Source organism: Delphinapterus leucas, chromosome 1 (assembly GCF_059928025.1).
Source record: "Delphinapterus leucas isolate spDelLeu-1000000601 "Yukka" chromosome 1, BTC_Dleu_Yukka2, whole genome shotgun sequence".
Classification (NCBI taxonomy): domain Eukaryota; kingdom Metazoa; phylum Chordata; class Mammalia; order Artiodactyla; family Monodontidae; genus Delphinapterus; species Delphinapterus leucas.
Window position 1 is genome coordinate 148,037,051 of NC_143129.1, and position 21,440 is coordinate 148,058,490.

The window sequence follows — 21,440 nt, forward strand, 5'->3', positions numbered from 1 at the left end:
TCACTGGTTAAATTTAGGAAAATTTGAGCATCAAAATAATGATAGTAATGGATTATAATCTGCTGAATAAAATAGAAGCCTATGAGTCTATATTAATAATAAATAAAATAAGGAAGAGGGTAGGGCTTCTTTCTCACAGTAGAAAGCCAAATGACAAATATGGATAGGAGTGGCAGAATTAGAAAATCATCATATTGTTACAGTTTTGTAAAGATTAGCTCAAGTAATAATTTATATAGCTAGTAAGTAGAGTTTGATGAAGAGGAGGATATTTACATGTTTTCAAAGTGTCACCACACAGCTTGTTTATTAACTGTAAGGGTAAAAACAGAAATAATTCAGTGAGGAAAGAACAGACATCATCTTGATTATGTGATCAACTAAAATCACCAGTGAAGAGCAGATGTACACTCTACGCCTTCAGATGTGATAAACTGCAAGGAAAAGTCACACTGAGGAACAGTCTATGATCTATAAAATAACTGGCTTGTATTCTTCAAAAATGTCAATATCATTGAAAGACAAAGAATGGAAATTTTAAAATATTTTGAACTAAATAATTATGAAAACAAAACATAAAATTTGTGGGATGCAACAAAAGAAGGCCTTAGAGGAAAATTTAAATATTAAATGTTTATATTATAAAAGAACAAAAGTCTAAGAATAATAAAGCACAAAACTCCAGGCAAGACTGATTTAGGAAAAGAGAAATATAATCAGGAATAAAAAGAGTACCATCACTAAAGATTCTATAGATTTTAGAAGCATAATAAGAAGAAACTACTAAAAACTTTCTGCCAATAAACTTAACAACTTAGGTACAATGGACAAATTTACTGAAAAAAATTTCTAAAACATACAAAATAGAAATATTTTGTATGTTCCATATCTGTTAAAGGAGCTAAATTCATAGCCAAAAATTTTCTCAGGCTTCCCTGGTGGCGCAGTGGTTGAGAGTCCGCCTGCTGATGCAGGGGACATGGGTTCGTGCCCCGGTCCGGAAAGATCCCACATGCCATGGAGTGGCTGGGCCTGTGAGCCATGGCCACTGAGCCTGCGCATCCGGAGCCTGTGCTCCACAATGGGAGAAGCCACAACGGTGAGAGGCCCATGTACCACAAAAAAAAAAAAAAATTTTCTCTTGAAGAAAAATCCAGACCTTGATGACTTCATTGGTGAATTCTAGAAAAAAGTTTGAGAAAGCAATATAGCCAATTCTACACAAAAATTTTTCAGAAAGTAGAGGAGCAGGAACCATTTCCCTATTGTTTTGTGATGAGAATAAAACTGTGATCCTGAAATCTAACCAGATACTACAAGATAAGAAAATTATAAAATAATATCCCTCGTTAACATAGATGCAAAAATTATTTAAAATATATTAGTAAATCAAATCCAGTGGGGTTTATTCCAGGAATACAGGGTTGATTTAACATTTGAAATTCAATGTAATTCACATTAACAAAATAAAAGAGAAAACTCATGTGAACAATTTTAAAAGATGCAGGAAAAGCATTTGGCAATATCAGCAACCCTTCATGGTAAAACAAACAGACAAACCTCTCAGGAAACTAGGAATAGAAGGGAATTTCCTCAATCTGACTATATGCATCTACAAAAATTCTATAGCTAATTTCCTATTTAATGATGAAAAGCTGAATGTATTCTAAGATCAGAATATAAAAAGGATATATGTTCTCACTACTTCTGTTCATCATTATACTGGAGGTCCTATCCAATGCAATAAGATGAGAAAATAAAATAAAAGCATAAACATTGGAAAAGAAATAAAACTGATGTTTTTCACAGATCTCATGCTTGTACATGAAGAAAACCTTTTGTGGTCCTCAAAAAAACTACTAGAAGTAATAAATAAATTTATTTATAAAGGTCATAGAACACAGGTCAACTGTAGTAAAGATGGCAATTCATTACAAACTAATGTATAAACTAAATGTAACTCTTGGGACTTCCCTGGTGTTCCAGTGGCTAAGACTCCACGCTTCCACTGCAGGGGCCATGGGTTCGATCCTTGGTCAGGAAACTAAGACCCCCATGTGGTGTGGGGTATGCTGCGTGGTGCAGCCAAGAAAGAAAAAAAAAAGGTAATTTTCATCATGATCTCAACAAGATTTTTTTCCAGCTAAAGTTCACCTTAAAATGTATATGGACATGCAAAAGAATAAGAAAACCTAAAACAATGTTGAAAAAGAAGAATGAAATTGGAGAAATCATACTGCTCAATTTTATAATTTACTATACAGCTAGTGTGTGATATTGGTAGAGATAGACACACAGGTCAATAAACCAGATAGAGAATGCAGAAAAAGACTAACACATATATGCCTAACAGATTTTCCACAAAATTTGCAAAAACAATTCAATGGAAGAGGATAGCCTTTTCAAAAAATAGTGCTGGAATAACATGACATCAATAGCCCCCCAAAATGAACTTTGATTTAAACCTCACACTTTATACAAAAATTAACTAAACATGGATCAGAGATAGAAATATAAAATGTAAAATGGTAATAGCCAAAACAATCTTGAAAAAGAAGAACAAAGCTGGAGAACTTACTGATATCAAAACTTACTACAAAGCTATAGCAATGAAGACAGTGTGGTATTGGTATAAGGATAGATATATAGATCAATGGAATAGAACTGAGATTCCAGAAATAAATGCTCATATTTACAATCAGTTGATTTTTGACATGAGTGCTAAGACAATTTCATAGGAAAATAATACTCTTTTCAACAAATGGTGTTGGGACAACTAGGTTTATACATGCAAATAAGTGAAGTTGGACCCATACCTCATACTATATACAAAAAACTAACTCAAAATGGATCAAACACTTAAATATAATAGCTAAAACTATTAAATTCTTAGAAGAAAACAGAGGTATAAATCTTTATGACCTCAATTAAGGAATGATTATAGATATGACACCAAAGACACAAGCAACAAAAGAAAAAATTAGGTAAACTGGACTCAAGAAAATTAAAAACATTGGTTCTTCAAACAACACCATAAGAAGAAAAGACAACCCAAGAAATGGGAGAAAATTTTTACAAATCATATATCTGATATAGGATATGTATCTAGAATACATAAAGAATACTTAAAACTCAACAACAAAAAGACAAATAGCCCAAATTTTAAAAATGGACAAAGCTTTGAATAGATATTTCTCTAAAGAAGATATACAAATATCTAATAAGCACATGAAAGTATTTTCAACATCATTAGGCTCTAAGGAAATGCATATCAAAACCATGACAAGATACCACTTGATGCCCACTAGGATAACTATAACAAAAAAGACAGGTTAAAAACAAGGGTTAACAAGGGTGCCACAAAATATAATCTTCATATACTGCCTGTGGGGATATAAAACGGTGCAGTCACTTTGGAAAAAAGTCTGGCAATTCTTCAAAAATTAAACATAGAGTTACCATATGACACAGCATTTCCATTCCTTGGTATATACCCAAGAGAAATGAAAACATATACCTGCACAAAAACTTGTATACGAATATACATAGTGACATTATTCATAATAGTCAAGAAGTGGAAACAACTCAAATGTCCTTCAACTGATAAATGGATAAACAAAATGTGATATATCCACACACAATAGAATATTATTCAGCCATGAAAAAGAATAAAATATTGACATATGCAATAACACAGATGGACCTTGAAAACATTATGCTAAATGAAAAGGCAGATACAAGAGACCTTATATTGTATGTATCTATTTATAAGAAATTCCAGAATAGGCAAATCTATAGGTACAGAAAGTATAGATTAGTGGTTGTCTAGGCCTAGGAGGATTGGAGGAAAATGGAGGGGCAGTGATTGCTAAAGGTACAGGGTTTCTTTTTGAGGTGATAAAGGTGTCCCAAACTGATTGTGAAGATGGTTCTATAACTCTGTGAATATCTATCTAAAAGCTACTGAATTAGATACTTTAAAAAGGCAAATTGTATGGTATGTGAACTATACCTCAATAAAGCTATTAAATATAAAACAAAGCAACCTAAAACTAAGAAACTTTTAGAAGAGAACTTAGAAACAAATCCTTGTGACCTAGGGTTAGACTAAGAGTTATTGGACATGACACTTAAAGTATGATTCAAAAAGGAAAAATATACAACTCAACAACAAGGAAGCAAACAACCCAATGAAAAATGGGCAGAAGGCCTAAACAGACATTTCTCCAAAGAAGAAATACAGATGGCTAATAGGAACATGAAAGATGTTCAACAGTGCTAATATTAGAGAAATGCAAATCAATTACAATGAGGTACCACCTCTCACCAGTCAGAATGGCCATCATTTAAAAATCTACAAATAACAAATGCTGGAGAGCGTATGGAGAAAAGGGAACCTTCCAACACTGTTGGTGGGAATGTAAGTCGGTAAAGCCACTATGGAGAACAGTATGGAGGTTCCTCAGAAAACTAAAAATAGAATTACCATATGATCCAGCAATCCCACTCCTGGGCATGTATCTGGGCAAAACTATAATTCAAAAAAATACATGCACCCCTATGTTCATAGCAGTACTATTCACAATAGCCAAGACATGGAAACAACCTAAATGTCCATTGACAGATGAATAGATAAAGAAAATGTGGTATATATATATATATATATATATATATATATATATATATAATGGAATACTACTCAGCCATAAAAAAGAACAAAATATAAAGCCATTTACAGCAACATGGATGCAACTATAGATTATCATACTAAGTGAAGTAGTCAGAAAGAGAAAGACAAATACCATATGATGTCACTTATATGTGGAATCTAAAATATGACACAAATGAACCTATCTACGAAACAGAAACAGAATCACAGACATAGAGAACAGACTAGTGGTTACCAAGGGGGAGGGGGTTGGGGGAGGGGTGGGGTGAGAGGTTGAGGTTAGCAGATGTAAGCTTTCATATGTAGAATGGATTAACAACAAGGTCCCACTGTACAGCACAGAGAACTATATTCAATATGCTATGGTAAACTAACGGAAAAGAATATTAAAAAAATGTCTATATATGTATAAATGAATCACTTTGCTGTACAGCAGATTAATACAACATTGTAACTCAACCATCTTCAATAAAAACAAAACAAAAAGGTAAAATGGATAAATTGGACTTTACCAAAATTAAAACTTACGCTGTTTTTCATTTTGAGAGGATGAAAACACAAGTCATCAAATGGGAGAAAATATTAGTAAATCACATATCTGACAAAAAGACTTGTATCCAGAATATACTCTCTAAATTAAATAGAAAGATAATCCAATTAGAAAATGCACAAGAGACTTGAAGAGACTCTTCACCAAAGAAGATATATGGATGGCAGAAAATTAAAAATATGAAAAGCTGTTCACCTTTATGGTGATGGAACAATTCTTCTGTATGTTGATTGTCGTGGTGGTTATACAAACCTATACATATGATAAAATGTCATAGAATTATATATAAAAACAACAAAAAGTGAGTACATGCATAAACTGGTAATCTTTGAGTTAGGTCTGTAGCCTAAATTTCCTGTTTCTGATAATGTATACTTATAATAAAGTATACTTTTCATAAAGTATACTTATATAAGATGTCATTGGGGGAAGTGGGTGATGGGTATACAGGACATCTTTGTAATTTTTCTGCAACTTTTTGGTCTGTAATTCAGAATAAGATAAGATAAATCTATTGTATTTATATTTACTAACAACAAACAGTTGGGAAATAAAATTTTTAAATCAATACTATTTACCATAGCATAAAAATAACTATAAATAAAACTAAAACAAATGTGAAGGACTTCTATACTGAAAACCACGAACTAAAATAAAAGAACACCTCAACAAATTAAATTAATAAATTTAAATTAAAGAAGTCAATAAAAGTAGAGTGGGACTTTCCTGGTGGCACAGTGGTTAAGAATCTGCCTGCCAATGCAGGGGACATGGGTTTGATCCCTTGCCCGGGAAGATCCCACATGCTCTGGAGCAACTAAGCCTGTGTGCCACAACTACTGAGCCTGCGCTCTACAGCCTGCGAGCTGCAACTACTGAGTCCATGTGCCACAACTACTGAACCCTGTGTGCTCTAGAGGCCGCATGCCACAACTACTGAGCCCGCATGCTGCAACTACTGAAGCCCACATGCCTAGAGCTCGTGCTCCACAACAAGAGAAGCCCATGCAGTGCAATGAAGCATAGTCCCCGCTTGCTACAACTAGAGAAAGCCCGTGTGCAGCAACAAGACCCAATGCAGCCAAAAAAAACTTTGACAGTTTGGCAACAGAATTAAACACCTCTTACCATTTGATCCAGCAATCATGCTCTTGGTAGTTACCCAAATGAGTTGAAAATATATGTCCACACAAAAACCTGCACATGAATGTTTATAGCAGCTTTATTCATAATTGCCAAAACTTGAAAGCAACCAAGATGTCCTTCAGTAACTGAGTGGGTAAATAAATTGAAGTAGATCCATACAATGGAATATTATTCAGCACCAAAAAGAAATGTGCTATCAAGCCTTAAAAAGACAGAGAGAACTTTAAATGCATATTAATAAGAGAAAGAAGCCCAAAAAGGCTACATACTGTATGATTCCAACTATATGACATTCTGGAAAAGGCAAAACTATGGAAAGAGCTAAACAATCACTGGTTGGAGGGAAGGATGAACAGGGATGGAACAAGAAGATTTTTAGGGTAGTAAAACTATTGTGTCTGATACTATGATGGTACATACATCTCTGTCTCTCTGTCTTTCTGTCTCTTTGTTCCTGTTTAATCTCTGTGTGCATGTGTGTGTGCCTGTCTGTCTGTCTGTCTCTCTCTATATGTAGATATGTCAAAAGCCATAGAATGTCGGATTCAAGAGTGAATACTAATGTAAACAATGGACTTTAGGTGATGATGTGTCAGTGTAGGTTCATTAGTTGTAACAAATGTACCACTCTGGTGCACGATGTTGATAGTGGAGGAGGCTGCACTTGTATGGGGGCAAGGAGTATATGAGAATTCTATTTTTTTCTCAATTTTGTTGTGAACCTAAAACTTCTTGAAAAAATTAAGTCTATTAAGAAAAAACTACAGTGAGATACTATTACACATCCATCAGATTGTTAAAAATTTAGGAGCTTAAAAACATCAGTATTTGTTGATATGGAGCAATCCTAGCAATTATGCATGCCTGAGGGGAATGTATATTGACAAAACTACTTTGGAAAATAATTTGAAGTTACCTAATAATATTAAACATGCACAAATCCCATGAGTCAGTGATTCTACTGTTAGGTACATTCCCTGTGGAAATTTCCTTTAAAAAAACCAACTGAAAACAACTCAAATGTCCATAACATAAAATTTGATATATTAATACAATGGAATATGATATAACAATAAAAAATGATGCATGATGGGTATATGCACCAACCTGGATGAGTCTCAGAAATGTAATAGAAAAAGGGGAGACTATATTAGACGTGGAGTCCAAAACATATAAAATTTAATAATGCATTGATTAGCTATATCATAGTTTTAAATTTCTACTGGTGTCTCCCTTGTTTCACATTGTCCATACAACTATTTTGATGCCATATAACAGAAAGTTAATTATGTGTCTGCCTTTCCCACTTGTACTACACTAGCACTTTTAAAGTAGGGTTTGTATCTTACTATCCTCAATAGGTAGGGCCCAGAGCTCAGAATGTAATGAAGCCTTAATAAACCCTTATTAATTTCAATTAGCATTTTGTATTTAATTTCAATTAGTTGGTTTGGTTAGGTTATTTGGTTATCTGAGTATCCTCTTATCTCCAAATCTCTTTCTTCTGATAGGCTTGGCAATTTTTGCTTTGTTTTTTATGCCATTTATCTTCATCCCTGTAACAATTCCAATATGGGGAATACAGGTTCTCAGGCTAGAGATACAGAGAAGCAACTGTAGAAGGAGACATTTTCATTTAGTCTTTCAGTTTCCTGTAATATAAACTCTAACTAGTTTGGGTAATTTAAATTTAGCTCCTTGTTATTGTACCTCAAATTTAAAAATAATAGTGGATAATTTAAATAATTTAAAGACAACAACGCTAATGACATGGTGTCAAAAGAAATTATTTGAAAACATTGCTATAAAATATTACACACTACCTGTAATTGGAAATTTCCAGTATGAAAATTTTGAGAAATAAAAACACACTGAGAATGAGATTTAATCTTTGCCTTTGATGGTCTTTGTCTGCATCTCTCATCAATTGTTTTAAATTTGGAATCTTGAAATATTTCTCTGAAAAATATTTTATAGAGAATATTATTAAACATGAATTATAAAACAAAATTATTCTGTTTCCAACAGTTCTACATAAACGTTTTAAAATCAGAATATATTATATATTTATTTTTAAAAGCACAAATCAACTTATATATTCCCTTTTCATATGTTACTGATTTCATTACACGTATTTTGTCCATAGAACATAAATTAAGCTACTTCTTCGCAGAGTTAATATTTCCAGTTTGAAGATTAACCATCAGTTTTTGATAACCTTCACTCTGGTTGTGAGAAAATTAATCGATTTAATGTCAATTAGTCTTTTCATAGATTTGCCTTTAATGGCAAAGGAAATTAAATGAAATGGAACTCAGTGGCCAATTTTATATTTAATAATGTCTCTGGCAAAAGTAAGTAGAAGGAAACTGAATTGAAACTAATGACTTACAAGGGAAGAGTACCTGTGATCTTTATGCATGCAGCCACAAGTAATTTTGAGAGAAGGTTAGAAATAATGAAGCAGCAAGTAAACTGATCAAAGCGGATCAAAGATAGTTAAGTATAAAGGAATGTAGTTTCTAATAGTAATTCTAAACTTAACAATTTAAAAAATAATGCTGATTGCCTTTTCTTCTTTCCGAGGTACTAGAAATTTTCCAAATTAATTCAAGAGATCATATTATGTTACTTATTGCAGTATTAACAATTAAAATTCATTCATTTATTGAATTCAATTGACTTAAATATTTACCGAGTACTTACTATGCGCCATGCATTATACCAGATGTTGTATATACAGTGGCAGGGGAAAAAAAGCACAGCCACTATACTCATGGAACTGTCATTGCTCTCATGGAGCTTAAACACTAGCAAGGAAGACAGGTATTAATAAAACAATCACAAGAAAATGAAAAATTACAACTGTGGAAAGTGTTATCAAGGAAAGCTACCTGCTACTCTGTGAGTATATAAGAAAGGGAATTAACTTGGTTAGAGAGGTCAGGGAAGGCTTTTCTGAGGATGAGATGATTGAATTAGGCATCTGAAGAAATGGGAGTAGTTATTAGATAGAGTGTAGTGGAGGAGGGGAGTTGTAGGAGTAAGAATATTCTAGTCAGAGAGAATATCAAGTGCAAAAACCTAGTGGCCAGATTAGGACAGTGTAGCAGAAGCACAGAAAGCAAGAGGGAAAGGTGGAGATGAAACTGGAGAGTATGCATGGGCAGACATGTAGGGCCTTAAAAGTCATGTGACTTTGTCTTCATCCTAAAAGCAATAGCAAGTCCTTTATAATGTAGTGGGAATGGGGTGGAAGGGTGGGGTGACTTGATCAGATTTGCCTTTGGAAAATATCTGGCTGAAGTGCGAAGAAGAGATTAAATGAGGAGTATAGTGAAGGTAAAGGGTCAGTTATAATTCTGTAGGACTATGTGGGGGATAATGATAAGCTGGATAAGGTAGTGCCAATGATAATGGAGAGAAATGGATAGATTTGAGCAATTAATGAAGTAAAATAAATAGACCTTGGTGATTGTTCGAATTTAGTAGGAGTGGGAAAGAAAGAGGGAGATATCAAGCATGTCTACCATTTTTCAAGGAAAAAAACAAAACAAAACAATCCTTCCTTGACCTCACATTTTCTTCCAGTTTCTGCCCCTTTCAGCAACTCCCCAACATCAAAAAAAAAAAAAAAAAGCTTCTTAAAAGGATGTATATACTTGTCTGAATTTTCTCTTGTACTTTACACAAAAGTCAGCTTCTGAACACATCACTCTACCAAAACTGTTCAAGGCTACCAATAACTTCCATGTTGCTATTCCAAAACTTATTTCTCTATCCTCATCTTTCTCAACCTTTTTTTTTTTTTTGCGGTACGCGAGCCTCTCACCGTTGTGGCCTCTCCCATTGCCGAGCACAGGCTCCGGACGCACGGGCTCAGCGGCCATGGCTCATGGGCCCAGCCGCTCCGCAGCACGTGGGATCTTCCCGGACCGGGGCACGAACCCGTGTCCCCTGCATCGGCAGGCAGACTCTCAACTACTGCGCCACCAGGGAAGCCCAAACATTTTCTAATTTTGACTTGCTTGACACCACACATCTTTCTGCTTTTCCTTTTCAGATGTTGTTGATTCTTCCTACTCTTTTTCTATATGTCTAATATTGGTGAGCTGAAGACCAGTCCTATGTTTTTCTCTTTAAACAATCACTCCCTGGTTAGTCTCATCCAGTTGTGTGACTTTTTTTAATTGGAGTATAACTGCCTTACAATGTTGTGTTAGTTTCTGCTGTACAATGAAGTGAATCAGCTATATGTATAAATATATCCCTTCCCTCTTGGACCTCCCTCCCTCCCACCACCATCCTACCCATCTAGGTCATCACAGAGCACCGAGCTGGGCTTCCTGTGCTTTACAGCAGGTTCCCATTAGCTATCTATTTTACACATGGTAGTGTATATATGTCAATCCTAATCTGCCAGTTCATCCCACACTCCCCTTCCCCCCATGTCCACCCACCGGTTCTTATGTCTGCACCTCTATTCTTGACCACAAATAGGTTCATCTGCACCATTTTTCTAGATTCTACATATATTAGTTAATATACAATGTTTGTTTTTCTCTTTCTGACCCACTTCACTCTGTGACAGACTCTAGGTCCATCCACACCTCTACAAATGACCCAATTTCGTTCCTTTTTATGTATGACTGAGTAATATTACATTGTATATATGTACCACGTCTTCTTTATCCATTCATCTGTCGATGGACATTTAGGTTGTTTCCATCTCCTGGCTATTGTAAATAGTGCTCCAATGAACATGTGTCCTTTTGAATTATGGTTTACTCAGGGTATATCCCAGGAGTGGGATTGCTGGGTCATATGGTAGTTCTATTTTTAGTTTTTAAAGGAACCATCATACTGTTCTCCACAGTGGCTGTATCAATTTACATTCCCACCAAGAGGGCAAGAGGGTTCCTTTTTCTCCACACCCTCTCCAACATTTATTGTTTGTAGATTTTTTGATGATGGTCATTCTGACCAGTGTGAGGTGATACCTCATTGTAGTTTTGATTTGCATTCCTCTAATAATTAGTGATGCTGAGCATCTTTTCATGTGCCTCTTGGCCATCTGTATGTCTTCTTTGGAGAGATGTCTATTTAGGTCTTCGGCCCATTTTTTGATTGGGTTGTTTGTTTTTTTGATATTGAGCTGCATGAGCTGTTTGTATATTTTGGAGATTAATCCTTTGCCCATTGCTTCATTTACAAATATTTTCTCCCACTCTGAGGGTTGTCTTTTCATCTCGTTTATGGTTTCCTTTGCTTTTAAGTTTAATTAAGTCACATTTGTTTATTTTTGTTTTTATTTTCTTTACTCTAGGAGGTGGGTCAAAAAAGATCTTCCTGTGATTTTTGTCAAAGAGTGTTTTTCTTATGTTTCCCTCTAACAGTTTTAAAGTGTCCAATCTTACATTTAGGTGTTTAATCAGTTTTGAGTTTATTTTTATGTATGGTGTTAGGGAGTGTTATAATTTCATTCTTTTACATGTGGCTGTCCAGTTTTCCCAGCACCACTTATTGAAGAGACTGTCTTTTCTCCATTGTATACTCTTGTCTCTTTTGTCATAGATTAGGTGACCACAGGTGCATGGGTTATTCTCTAGGCTTTCTATCCAGATCTCTATTTCTGTTTTTGTGCCAGTACCATACTGTTTTGATTACTGTAGCTTTGTAGTATAATTTGAAGTCAGGTAGCCTGATTCCTCCAGCTCCACTTTTCTTTCTCAAGATTTCTTTGCCTATTTGTGGTCTTTTGTGTTTCCATACAAACTGTAATTTTTTTGTTCTAATTCTGTGAAGAATGCCATTGGTAATTTGAAAGGGATTGCATTGAATCTGTAGATTCCTTTGGGTAGTATAGTCATTTTCAAAATATTGATTCTTCCAATCCAAGAACATGGTATATTTCTCCACCTGTTTGTGTCATCTTTGATTTCTTTTATCAGTGTTTTATAGTTTTCTGTGTACAGGTCTTTTGCCTCCTTAGGTAGGTTTATTCCTAGGTATTTTATTGTTTTTATTGCGATGGTAAATGGGATTGTTTCCTTAAATTCTCTTTGTGATATTTTGTTGTTAGTGTAGAGGAATGGAAGAGATTCCTGTGCATTAATTTTGTATGCTGCAACTTTACCAAATTCATTGATTAGCTCTAGCAGCTTTCTGGTGTCATCTTTAGGACATTCTATGTATGGTATCATGTCATTTGCAAACAATGACAGTTTAACTTCTTTTTTTCCAATTTGTAGTCCTTTTATTTCTTTTCTGATTGCCATGCCTAAGACTCCAAAACTATGTTGAATAAGAGTGGCGAGAGTGGACATCCTTGTCTTGTTCCTGATCTTCAAGGAAATGCTTTCAGTTTTTCACCATTGAGAATGATGTTTGCTGTGGGTTTGTCGTATACAGCCTTTATTACTTTCAGATAGGTTCCCTCTATGTCAACTTTCTGGAGAGTTTTTATCATAAATGGGTGTTGAATTTTGTCAAAAGCTTTTTCTACATCTATTGAGATGATCATATGGTTTTTATTCTTTAATTTGTTAATATGGTGTATCATATAGGTTGATTTGCATATATTGAAGAATCCTTGCTTCCCTGGGATAAATCCCACTTGAGCATGGTGTATGATCCTTTGAAAGTGTTGTTGGATTCTGTTTGCTAATATTTTGTTGAGGAATTTTGCATATATATTCATCAGTGATATTGGCCTGTAATTTTCTTTCTTTGTGATTTTTTTAGTTTTGGTATCAGGGTGATGGTGGCCTCGTAGAATGAGCTTGGGAGTGCTCCTCGTTCTGCAATTTTTTGGAAGAGTTTGAGAAGGATAGGTGTTAGCTCTTCTCTAAATGTTTGATAGAATTCACCTGTGAAGCCATCTGGTCCTGCACTTTGTTGGAAGATCTTTAATTACAGTTTCAATTTCATTACTCGTGATTGGTCTGTTTATATTTTTTTAATTCTTCCTGGTTCAGTCTTGGAAAGTTGTACCTTTCCAAGAATTTGTCCATTTCTTTCAGGTTGTCCATTTTATTGGCATACAGTTGCTTGTAGTAGTCTCTTATGATCCTTTGTATTTCTGCGGTGTCAGTTGTAATTTCTCCTTTTTCATTTGTAATTTTATTGAGTCCTTTCCCTTTTTTTTGATGAGTCTGGCTAAAGATTTATCAATTTTGTTTATCTTCTCAAAGAACCAGCTTTTAGTTTTGTTGATCTTTGCTACTGTTTTCTTTGTTAGTATGTCATTTATTTCTGCTTTGATCTTTATGATTTCTTTCTTTCTACTGACTTTGGTTTTGTTTGTCTGTTTGTTTGTTTGTTCTTTTTTCTCTAGTTGCTCTAGGTGTAAGGTTAGATTTTTTATTTGAGATTTTTCTTGTTTCTTGAGGTGAGATTGAATTGCTATAGACTTCCTCTTAGAACTGCTTTTTGTCATTGTCATCTGTTTCTATGTATTTTTAAATTTCCTCTTTGATTTCTTCAGTGATCCTTTGCTTATTTAGCAGCTCACTGATCAGCCTCCATGTATTTGTGTTTTTACAGTATTTTTCCCAGTAATTGATTTCTAATCTCATAGCATTGTGGTCAGAAAAGATGCTTGATATGATTTAAATTTTCTTAAATTTACTGAGGCTTGATTTGTGACCTTGGAAAATGTGATCTATCTGGAGAATGTTCCATGTGTACTTGAGACGAAAGTGTATTCTGCCACTTTCATGTGGAATGTCCTATAAATTTCAATTAAATCTATCTGGTCTATTGTGTCATTTAAAACTTGTATTTCCTTATTTTCTCTCTGGATGATCTGTCTTTTGGTTTAAGTGGGGTGTTAAAGTCCCACACTATTGTTGTGTTACTGTCAATTTCCCCTTTTATGGCTGTTAGCATTTGCCTTATGTATTGAGGTGCTCCTATGTTGGGTGCATAAATATTTATAATTGTTATATCTTCTTCTTGGATTGATCCCTTTATCATTATGTAGTGTCCTTCCTTATTGCTTGTAACAGTCTTTATTTTAAAGTCTATTTTATCTTATATGAATATTGCTACTCCAGCTTTCTTGTGATTTCCTTTTGCATGGAATATCTTTTTCCATCCCGTCACTTTCAGTCTGTATGTGTCCCTAGGTGTGAAGTGAGTCTCTTGTAGACAGCATATATATGGGTCTTGTTTTTGTATCCATGCAGCCAGTCTGTGTCTTTTGGTTGTAGCATTTAATCCATTCACATTTAAGGTAATTATTGATATGTATGTTCCTATGACCATTTTCTTAATTGTTTTGGGTTTGTTTTTGTAGGTCCTTTTCTTTTCTTGCGTTTCCCACTTAGAGAAGTTCCTTTAGCATTTGTTATAAAGCTGGTTTGGTGGTGCTGAGCTCTCTTAGCTTTTGCTTGTCTAAAAAGGTTTTAATTTCTCCATTGAATCTGAATGAGATCCTTGTCAGGTAGAGTAATCTTGGTTGTAGGTTATTCCCTTTCATCACTTTAAATATATCGTGCCACTCCCCTCTGGCTTGTAGAGTTTCTGCTGAGAAATCAGCTGTTAACCTTATGGGAGTTCCCTTGTATGTTATTTGTCATTTATCCCTTGTTGCTTTTAATAATTTTTCTTTGTCTTTAATATTTGTCAATTTGATTACTATGTGTCTTGGCATGTTTCTCCTTGGGTTTATCCTGCCTGGGACTCTCTGCATTTCCTGGGCTTGAGTGGCTAATTCCTTTTCCATGTTAGGGAAGTTTTCGAGTATAATCTCTTCAAATGTTTTCTCAGACCCTTTCTCTTTCTATTCTTCTTCTGGGACCCCTATAATTCGAATGTTGGTGCATTTAGTGTTGTCCCAGTGGTCTCTAAGATTGTCTTCAATTCTTTTCATTCTTTTTTCTTTATCCACTCCTTGGCAGTTATTTCCACCATTCTATTTTCCAGCTCACTTATTCGTTCTTCTGCCTCGGTTATTCTGCTATTGGTTCCTACTAGTGTATTTTTCATTTTAGTTATTGTGTTGCTCATCACTGTTTGTTTGTTCTTTAGTTCTTCTAGGTTTTTGTTAAACATTTCGTATTTTCTTGATCTTTGCCTCCATTCTATTTCCAAGATTTTGGATCATCTTTATTATCATTACTCTGAATTCTTTTTCAGGTAGGTGCCTATTTCCTCTTCATTTGTTTGGCCTTTTAGGTTTTTACCTTGCTCCTCCATATGTAATATATTTTTTTTGTCTTATCATTTTTTTTTGATGTGTGGGACTGTGCTCCTGTCTTACTGGTTGTTTGGTCTGACGCTTCCAACATTGGAGTTTGCAGACAGTTGGGTAGAGCTGGGTCTTGGTGGTGAGATGAGGACCCCTGGGAGACCTCACTCTGATTAATATTCCCTGGGGTCTGAGGTTCTCTGTTAGTCCAGTGGTTCAGACTTGGTGCTCCCACCACAGGAGCTCAGACCCAACCCCCCCCAGCCCATGAACCAAGATCCTGGAAGCCACATGGCATGGAAAAAAAAAAAAAGAGAGAAGAACAATAAGAAGGAATAAAAATTTAATAAATTTAGAACACTAACAGATATATTAGAAAAAATAAAAATATAAATGAAACAACAACTGAAAGGTAAAACAGAACCACAATAGTAGGGAAAAAAAAAAGGGGCCAGAAAAGGCCTTGGCTGTGTGGGGCGAGGCTTAAGCAGGGGCAGGGTTTAGGCAGGGGGTGGTGTCTGGGCTCAGTACGCACATGGCTGGAAAAGGCCCTGGTGTGAATGGGGGGCAGGGCTTAGGCTCAGCATGGCTGGAGGGGGCTCAGATTGCCTCTGACCTCAGAGTGTGGAGGATCATGCCCGGGACCCCAGCAGGCTTGCAGGGTCCCGAGTGGGGGCGGGGAACACTAGTCCCATTCCCCCGATCTCCAGATCCCCTAGGGTCCCTCCCTGTTCACCTCTACTCTTCCCCCTTCTCTTGTTCCCACGTCCCCAGGACCCATGTGGATGGAGGGTCCTCAGAAGGTAGAGGACAAGACCTGGGACCCCAGCATGCTCCCCGAGGCCTGAGTGGGCAGGGGAAACGCTGGCTGCATTCCCCTCTGATCCTCCAAACCCCTGAGGGTCTCTCCCTGTCCCTGTTAATCCCCTTGTGGTGAATGGGTCTCTCCAGGCATGGGAACCCCTTCCCTCTCCCAGTCACCCCTCAGGGGTGCCAGTACCATCTCACCTCCACTTCTCTTCCTCCCTTGCTCCCCCCAACGTCCTACCTAGTCACTTGGGGGTTCCTCCCATCCCCTTGGGTGTCAAGGCCACCCACCAGCATCTGGTAGCTGCCCTAGTTGTGAGGAGATGCAAATTCCATGTCCTCCTACTCCACCATCTTGACTCCATGCCCCCCAGTTGTATTATTTTATATATCCTCTATACATTGATAACCTAAATCTTCAGCCCTGATTTCTCCCCTGAAATTCACACACGTATATCTGACTGTCTAACATTTTTACTTGGATGTTTCATAGGCTTTCAAACTTACATCCAAAATACAACTCCTAGTTTACCACCACTCCCTCAACTTGTTTCCCTCCCAATCACCTCCTCATCTCAGTAAATGGCATGATTAACTACTCAGTTGCTCATGATAAAAAGTAGGTATTAGCATTAACTCTGCCATTTCACTTATCTTTCCTTACCTCATCCAATCCATCAATAAGACCTGCTAACTTTACCTGCAAAACTACCCCAAGTCCAGCCCCTTCTCTTCATCTCCTCTACTTCCATATTAGTCTAAGACACAATCATCCTTAACATGGACTGTGCAGTAGCATCCTAACTTGCCTCTCTGCTTTTACTCTTGTTCCATTAACATACAGGATTCATAGAGACATAAGAAACATCTTTTAAAAATATGAATCAGAACTCTCATACATTGCTGACGGGAATGTACATCCATCTTGGAAAACTGTTTAGCAGTTTCTTTTAAAGCTAATCATACTATCCACCAATTCTACTCTTACCCAAGGGGAGTGAAAGCACATGTACAAAAAGATTAGAATGTTCACAGCAGCCTTATTTCCTAAGGGCTAAATGTTGGAAATGACCTAAATGTCCATTAACAGAAAAATGGATAAACAAACTGAGGTAAATTCATACAATGTAATACTACTCATTAATCAAAAGAATGAACAGATAAATGCAACAGCATAAATGAATCTCAAAAATATTACATTAAGTGAAAAAAGCAGACATAAAAAGTCCATTTATATGAAGTTCAAGAATAGGCCAAATTAATCTATGGTGATAAAAATCAGAATAATGACTGCCTCTGGGTAGGAGGTGGGGAGAAATTCCTGGAAAGCAGGATGAGGGATCCTTACAGGATGATGGAAAATGTCTATATCTTGACTGGGGTTGTGATTACATGGCAATATATTTGTTGAAATTCAACATCATATATTTAAAATCTATATCTCAAATTTTTAAGTGTTATTAAAATGTAAATCATCTATAGGTGGCATTGTAGTCTTCAAAATGGGAATAATACTACTGCAACTTCATGGGGCAGTTATGAGGTCTAAATGAGATAACTACATATAAAGCACTTAGAACAGTATGCAGTAAACCCTTGATTTTAGCTATTATTATGATGATAATATCATTCCCTTGCTTAAAACCTTCTGATGGCAGAAATAATAAAATCTAAATTCCATGTTTTAGCCTACAAATTCCTGTGTGATTTGACCCTTATCTCCCTCTGTAATCTCATCATTATTTCCCTCTCACTTCAGTCTACTCACACTGAGTTTCTGTTTACTGAACAATACCAAGATCATTCCTACTTGGAGTTTCTGTACTTGCTATCACATTAGCTTAGAAAAAAGCTCTTCCACAGGGTTGTCACATGTCTGGCTTCTTTTTTTAATCTAAGTCTCAGATTAAATACTACCCACTTGAAGAGACATTCCCTGACCACTTTATTTGTTAATTATCTGTCTCCTCCCAGTGGCACTGCAAGTCTGTGAAAGAATGAATTAGTGAATAATTTCTGGTTTTCTGACTTGTGCAAGTGGATAGATAGTATGTATTCATTTGCTGAAATAGGGAATACCGGAAGAGTGTGTGGGAAGATCGTATTACAATTTAAATTTTTTAACATGAGCCAAAGCAAATACTGAATCAATTAAATAATAAAAAAACACCAAATTTTAGGGTTGAAAGGAACTGAGGTATCAAGTACCTTTTTTCCATCTCTGGCAAAAGACTACATTTAGACCATACCAGAGATTCTGTCAGCTCTCTTCTTAAATATCTCCTAAAGAAAGTCTTTTTCTCTCAGTAATGTTTTTAACCTCTAAATTAGTAGTCAAAATTTTAAAAGTTTTCTAGCCTTCTATTATAATTCAAACCCATGTCTTCTACAGAATAAAATAGATCTCGTTATTCCTTAAAATTTTAATGCATGAAGATTGCTATTATACTACTAGGACTTCTCTCTTCAGGCTACCCTAAACATGTAAAGTTTTCTCTCCCCAATCAAATTACAGAATCAATATCATTATAGTTATTTAAATTTAATACCATTTGAGAAAATCTTTCACTGAATTTTTAAAAGAAAAGTCAAATATTCTAATAAATCTTACCTTCGTTTGCAAATCAGGAACCACAAAGCTGATGCCAAAGCAAAGAAACCAATTCCCAAAGTAACAGCACCAGCAGCCAGAAAATAGGTTAAGTGGTTAAAAAAACCTATACAAATAAATTATAAAAGATTATTTCAGGCATATACCTTCATTCTCTATGTAAAATTAAATGACATAATAGCTTAACACATAATGTAGTGTTAATAACACATAATGTGTGTTAATACACAGTAACACCCATGAAAACACACATAATGTGCATTAATAACACATAATGTAGTGTTTAAGACATTAATGAGGAGGTTGGGAGACCTGAATTCTGGTCCTTTGCAATTCTAATAAATTTCAAGACCCTGAGTTTGAGAATTACTCGGGGCCTCATCCTCATTAGGGCCCAGGGCACATTTCTTTGACCCTACCAAAATTTGAGACCTAGGTTTTGCTTGTTTTTATACAGCTGTCACCTCCTTTCTTCTTATCTAGCTGTCTCCCTTTCCAGACCAGCTGTGAATTTTTATGCTACTTTTCCAGTATCATTCTTTGCAGTCCTTCAACATAAGAGGATTTCCATTTTAAGATTTTTATTATCAATCACTACAAGGAGGTAGGTGAGGGTTGTAAAGAACAAATATGAGGAATTTTTAAAGACCTTAGAAATCTTTAAACATTTTATCTCTACTTTTTCTCAGGAACAGTAAAAGATCATAGCCAAAAGCTAAATAAAAACAATGTAAATAATGATATATCACAGGTTTATAACTGGAAAAGCCTACAGGAATTATATGGTATAACTCCTTCATTTTCCAGATGATAAAACTGAGGCCCAGGTGAAAGCAGTAAGTGAAGTAAGGTCATGCAGCAAATTAAGGGCAGTCCTCTGTTTTTTTCTATTATCGTATCCCTGCTACCAAACATCTTAATACTGGTATGTATTAAAAAGAATTAAGAATAAAGAAAGCATGAGATATTTATAGTTAGGTTTGTCAAGTATTCATTAAGATTCTGAAATCTGCTACCTAAGCATAAAGCAAGCTGTAGAAAGCTTTCACAGAAGGCTGTATAGAATTTGAAGGGCCTTAAGACAACTTAGGAGTATATTATTTTGGGAAAAAGTGGTTTAAAAGTATAAATCTAATAGAAGATCTTTATGTGTGAACATATTGTAAGTTCCAGTAAGGGTATGAGGTGATAAAGGCTTTGTTGTTCCCATACTTTTGTTGTTTTCTAGGTAATTTCCAACTTTCTAGACAGTGCTTCTCAAATCTTAGTTTTCTTTGGGTTCAGAAATATCTACATTTGGAAATTAATTAATGGTACAAAAAAGTTACATAAGGCTATTTATCAAAGTGAAACAATACGAAAAAACACCTCCAATTTTCATTTTTATATATGAAAAAATATAGATATTTTGGACCAGATAATTTGTTGTGAGGGGCTGTCCTGTGCATTGTGCCAAAGGTATCTCCAGGCATTACCAAATGCATTCTGATGGGCAGAACTGTCCTCAGTTGAGGATCACAGGCATAGTGGTATAAGGAAATATCAGATAGGATTAAAAGATAAAAGCAAGATAGATAAAACACATATTTTTTAAAAATTTAAAGATATAGTTGTGCTCAAATATAAGATAAATATTTCTATGGACGAAAGTAGAAAAGCAACACACAGAAATAAGTAGGAGCTAAAACCACAAGCATGCTAGGCACCGATATCTGGAAGCAGGAATTAACTAGAAGCAGAGAATATCAGTGAGAGAATTCCCAGACCAAGCCATCCTCTGGCCTGGTGAATGACCAACTCAAAAGAGGACCAAGGAGGAATCTTGGAAATTATAAATTAAAAAATTTCAAGATGGAGTACATGCTTCTTTAAATACAAAGAATTAATGAAATGAAAGATAATACTGAGAGATTCACCCAATTACATAAAAAAGTGAAAATATGATAAATTATGAGACTTGGAAAAGATTAAGAGTATATAGCATAAAACTAATAGGGGTCCCAAAAGAGAGAATAGAGAAGTAGCAGAGAAGCAATATTAAGAGATACAGCCTAAAAAGGTTTTCTCTTTTCCTTTTTTAAAATTAATTAATTTATTTTTGGCTGCGTTGGGTCTTCATTGCTGCATGCGGGCTTTCTCTAGTTGCGGTGAGTGGGGGCTACTCTTTGTTGCGGTGCACGGGCTTATTGCAGTGGCCTCTCTTGTTGTGAAACACGGGTTCTAGGCATGCGGGCTTCAGTAGTTGTAGCACGCAGGCTCAGTAGTTGTGGCTCGCGGGCTCTAGAGCACAGGCTCAGTAGTTGTGGCGCACGGGCTTAGTTGCTCTGCAGCATGTGGGATCTTCCCGGACCAGAGATTGAACCCATGTCCCCTGCATTAACAGGTGGATTCTTAACCACTGCACCACCAGGGAAGCCCAGAAGGTTTTCTCTTTAAAAAACTTTTTTTCAATTTACACTTACTA

The 21,440-nt window shown here is 35.7% G+C and overlaps 1 protein-coding gene across 2 annotated transcripts in view; it reads right to left on the minus strand.

Moving 5' to 3' along the window:
• C1H1orf185 (chromosome 1 C1orf185 homolog) overlaps positions 1-21,440 on the minus strand; it is a 32,183-nt gene that overhangs the window by 3,420 nt on the left and 7,323 nt on the right. For both annotated transcript variants that reach the window (XM_089922945.1, XM_022574994.2), the window contains exons 2-3: positions 18,977-19,082; positions 8,189-8,324 (exon numbers count right to left, since the gene is read on the minus strand). In XM_089922945.1, the coding sequence (XP_089779071.1) occupies positions 8,189-8,324; positions 18,977-19,082 (242 nt within the window). The remainder of the gene's footprint in view (positions 1-8,188; positions 8,325-18,976; positions 19,083-21,440) is intronic.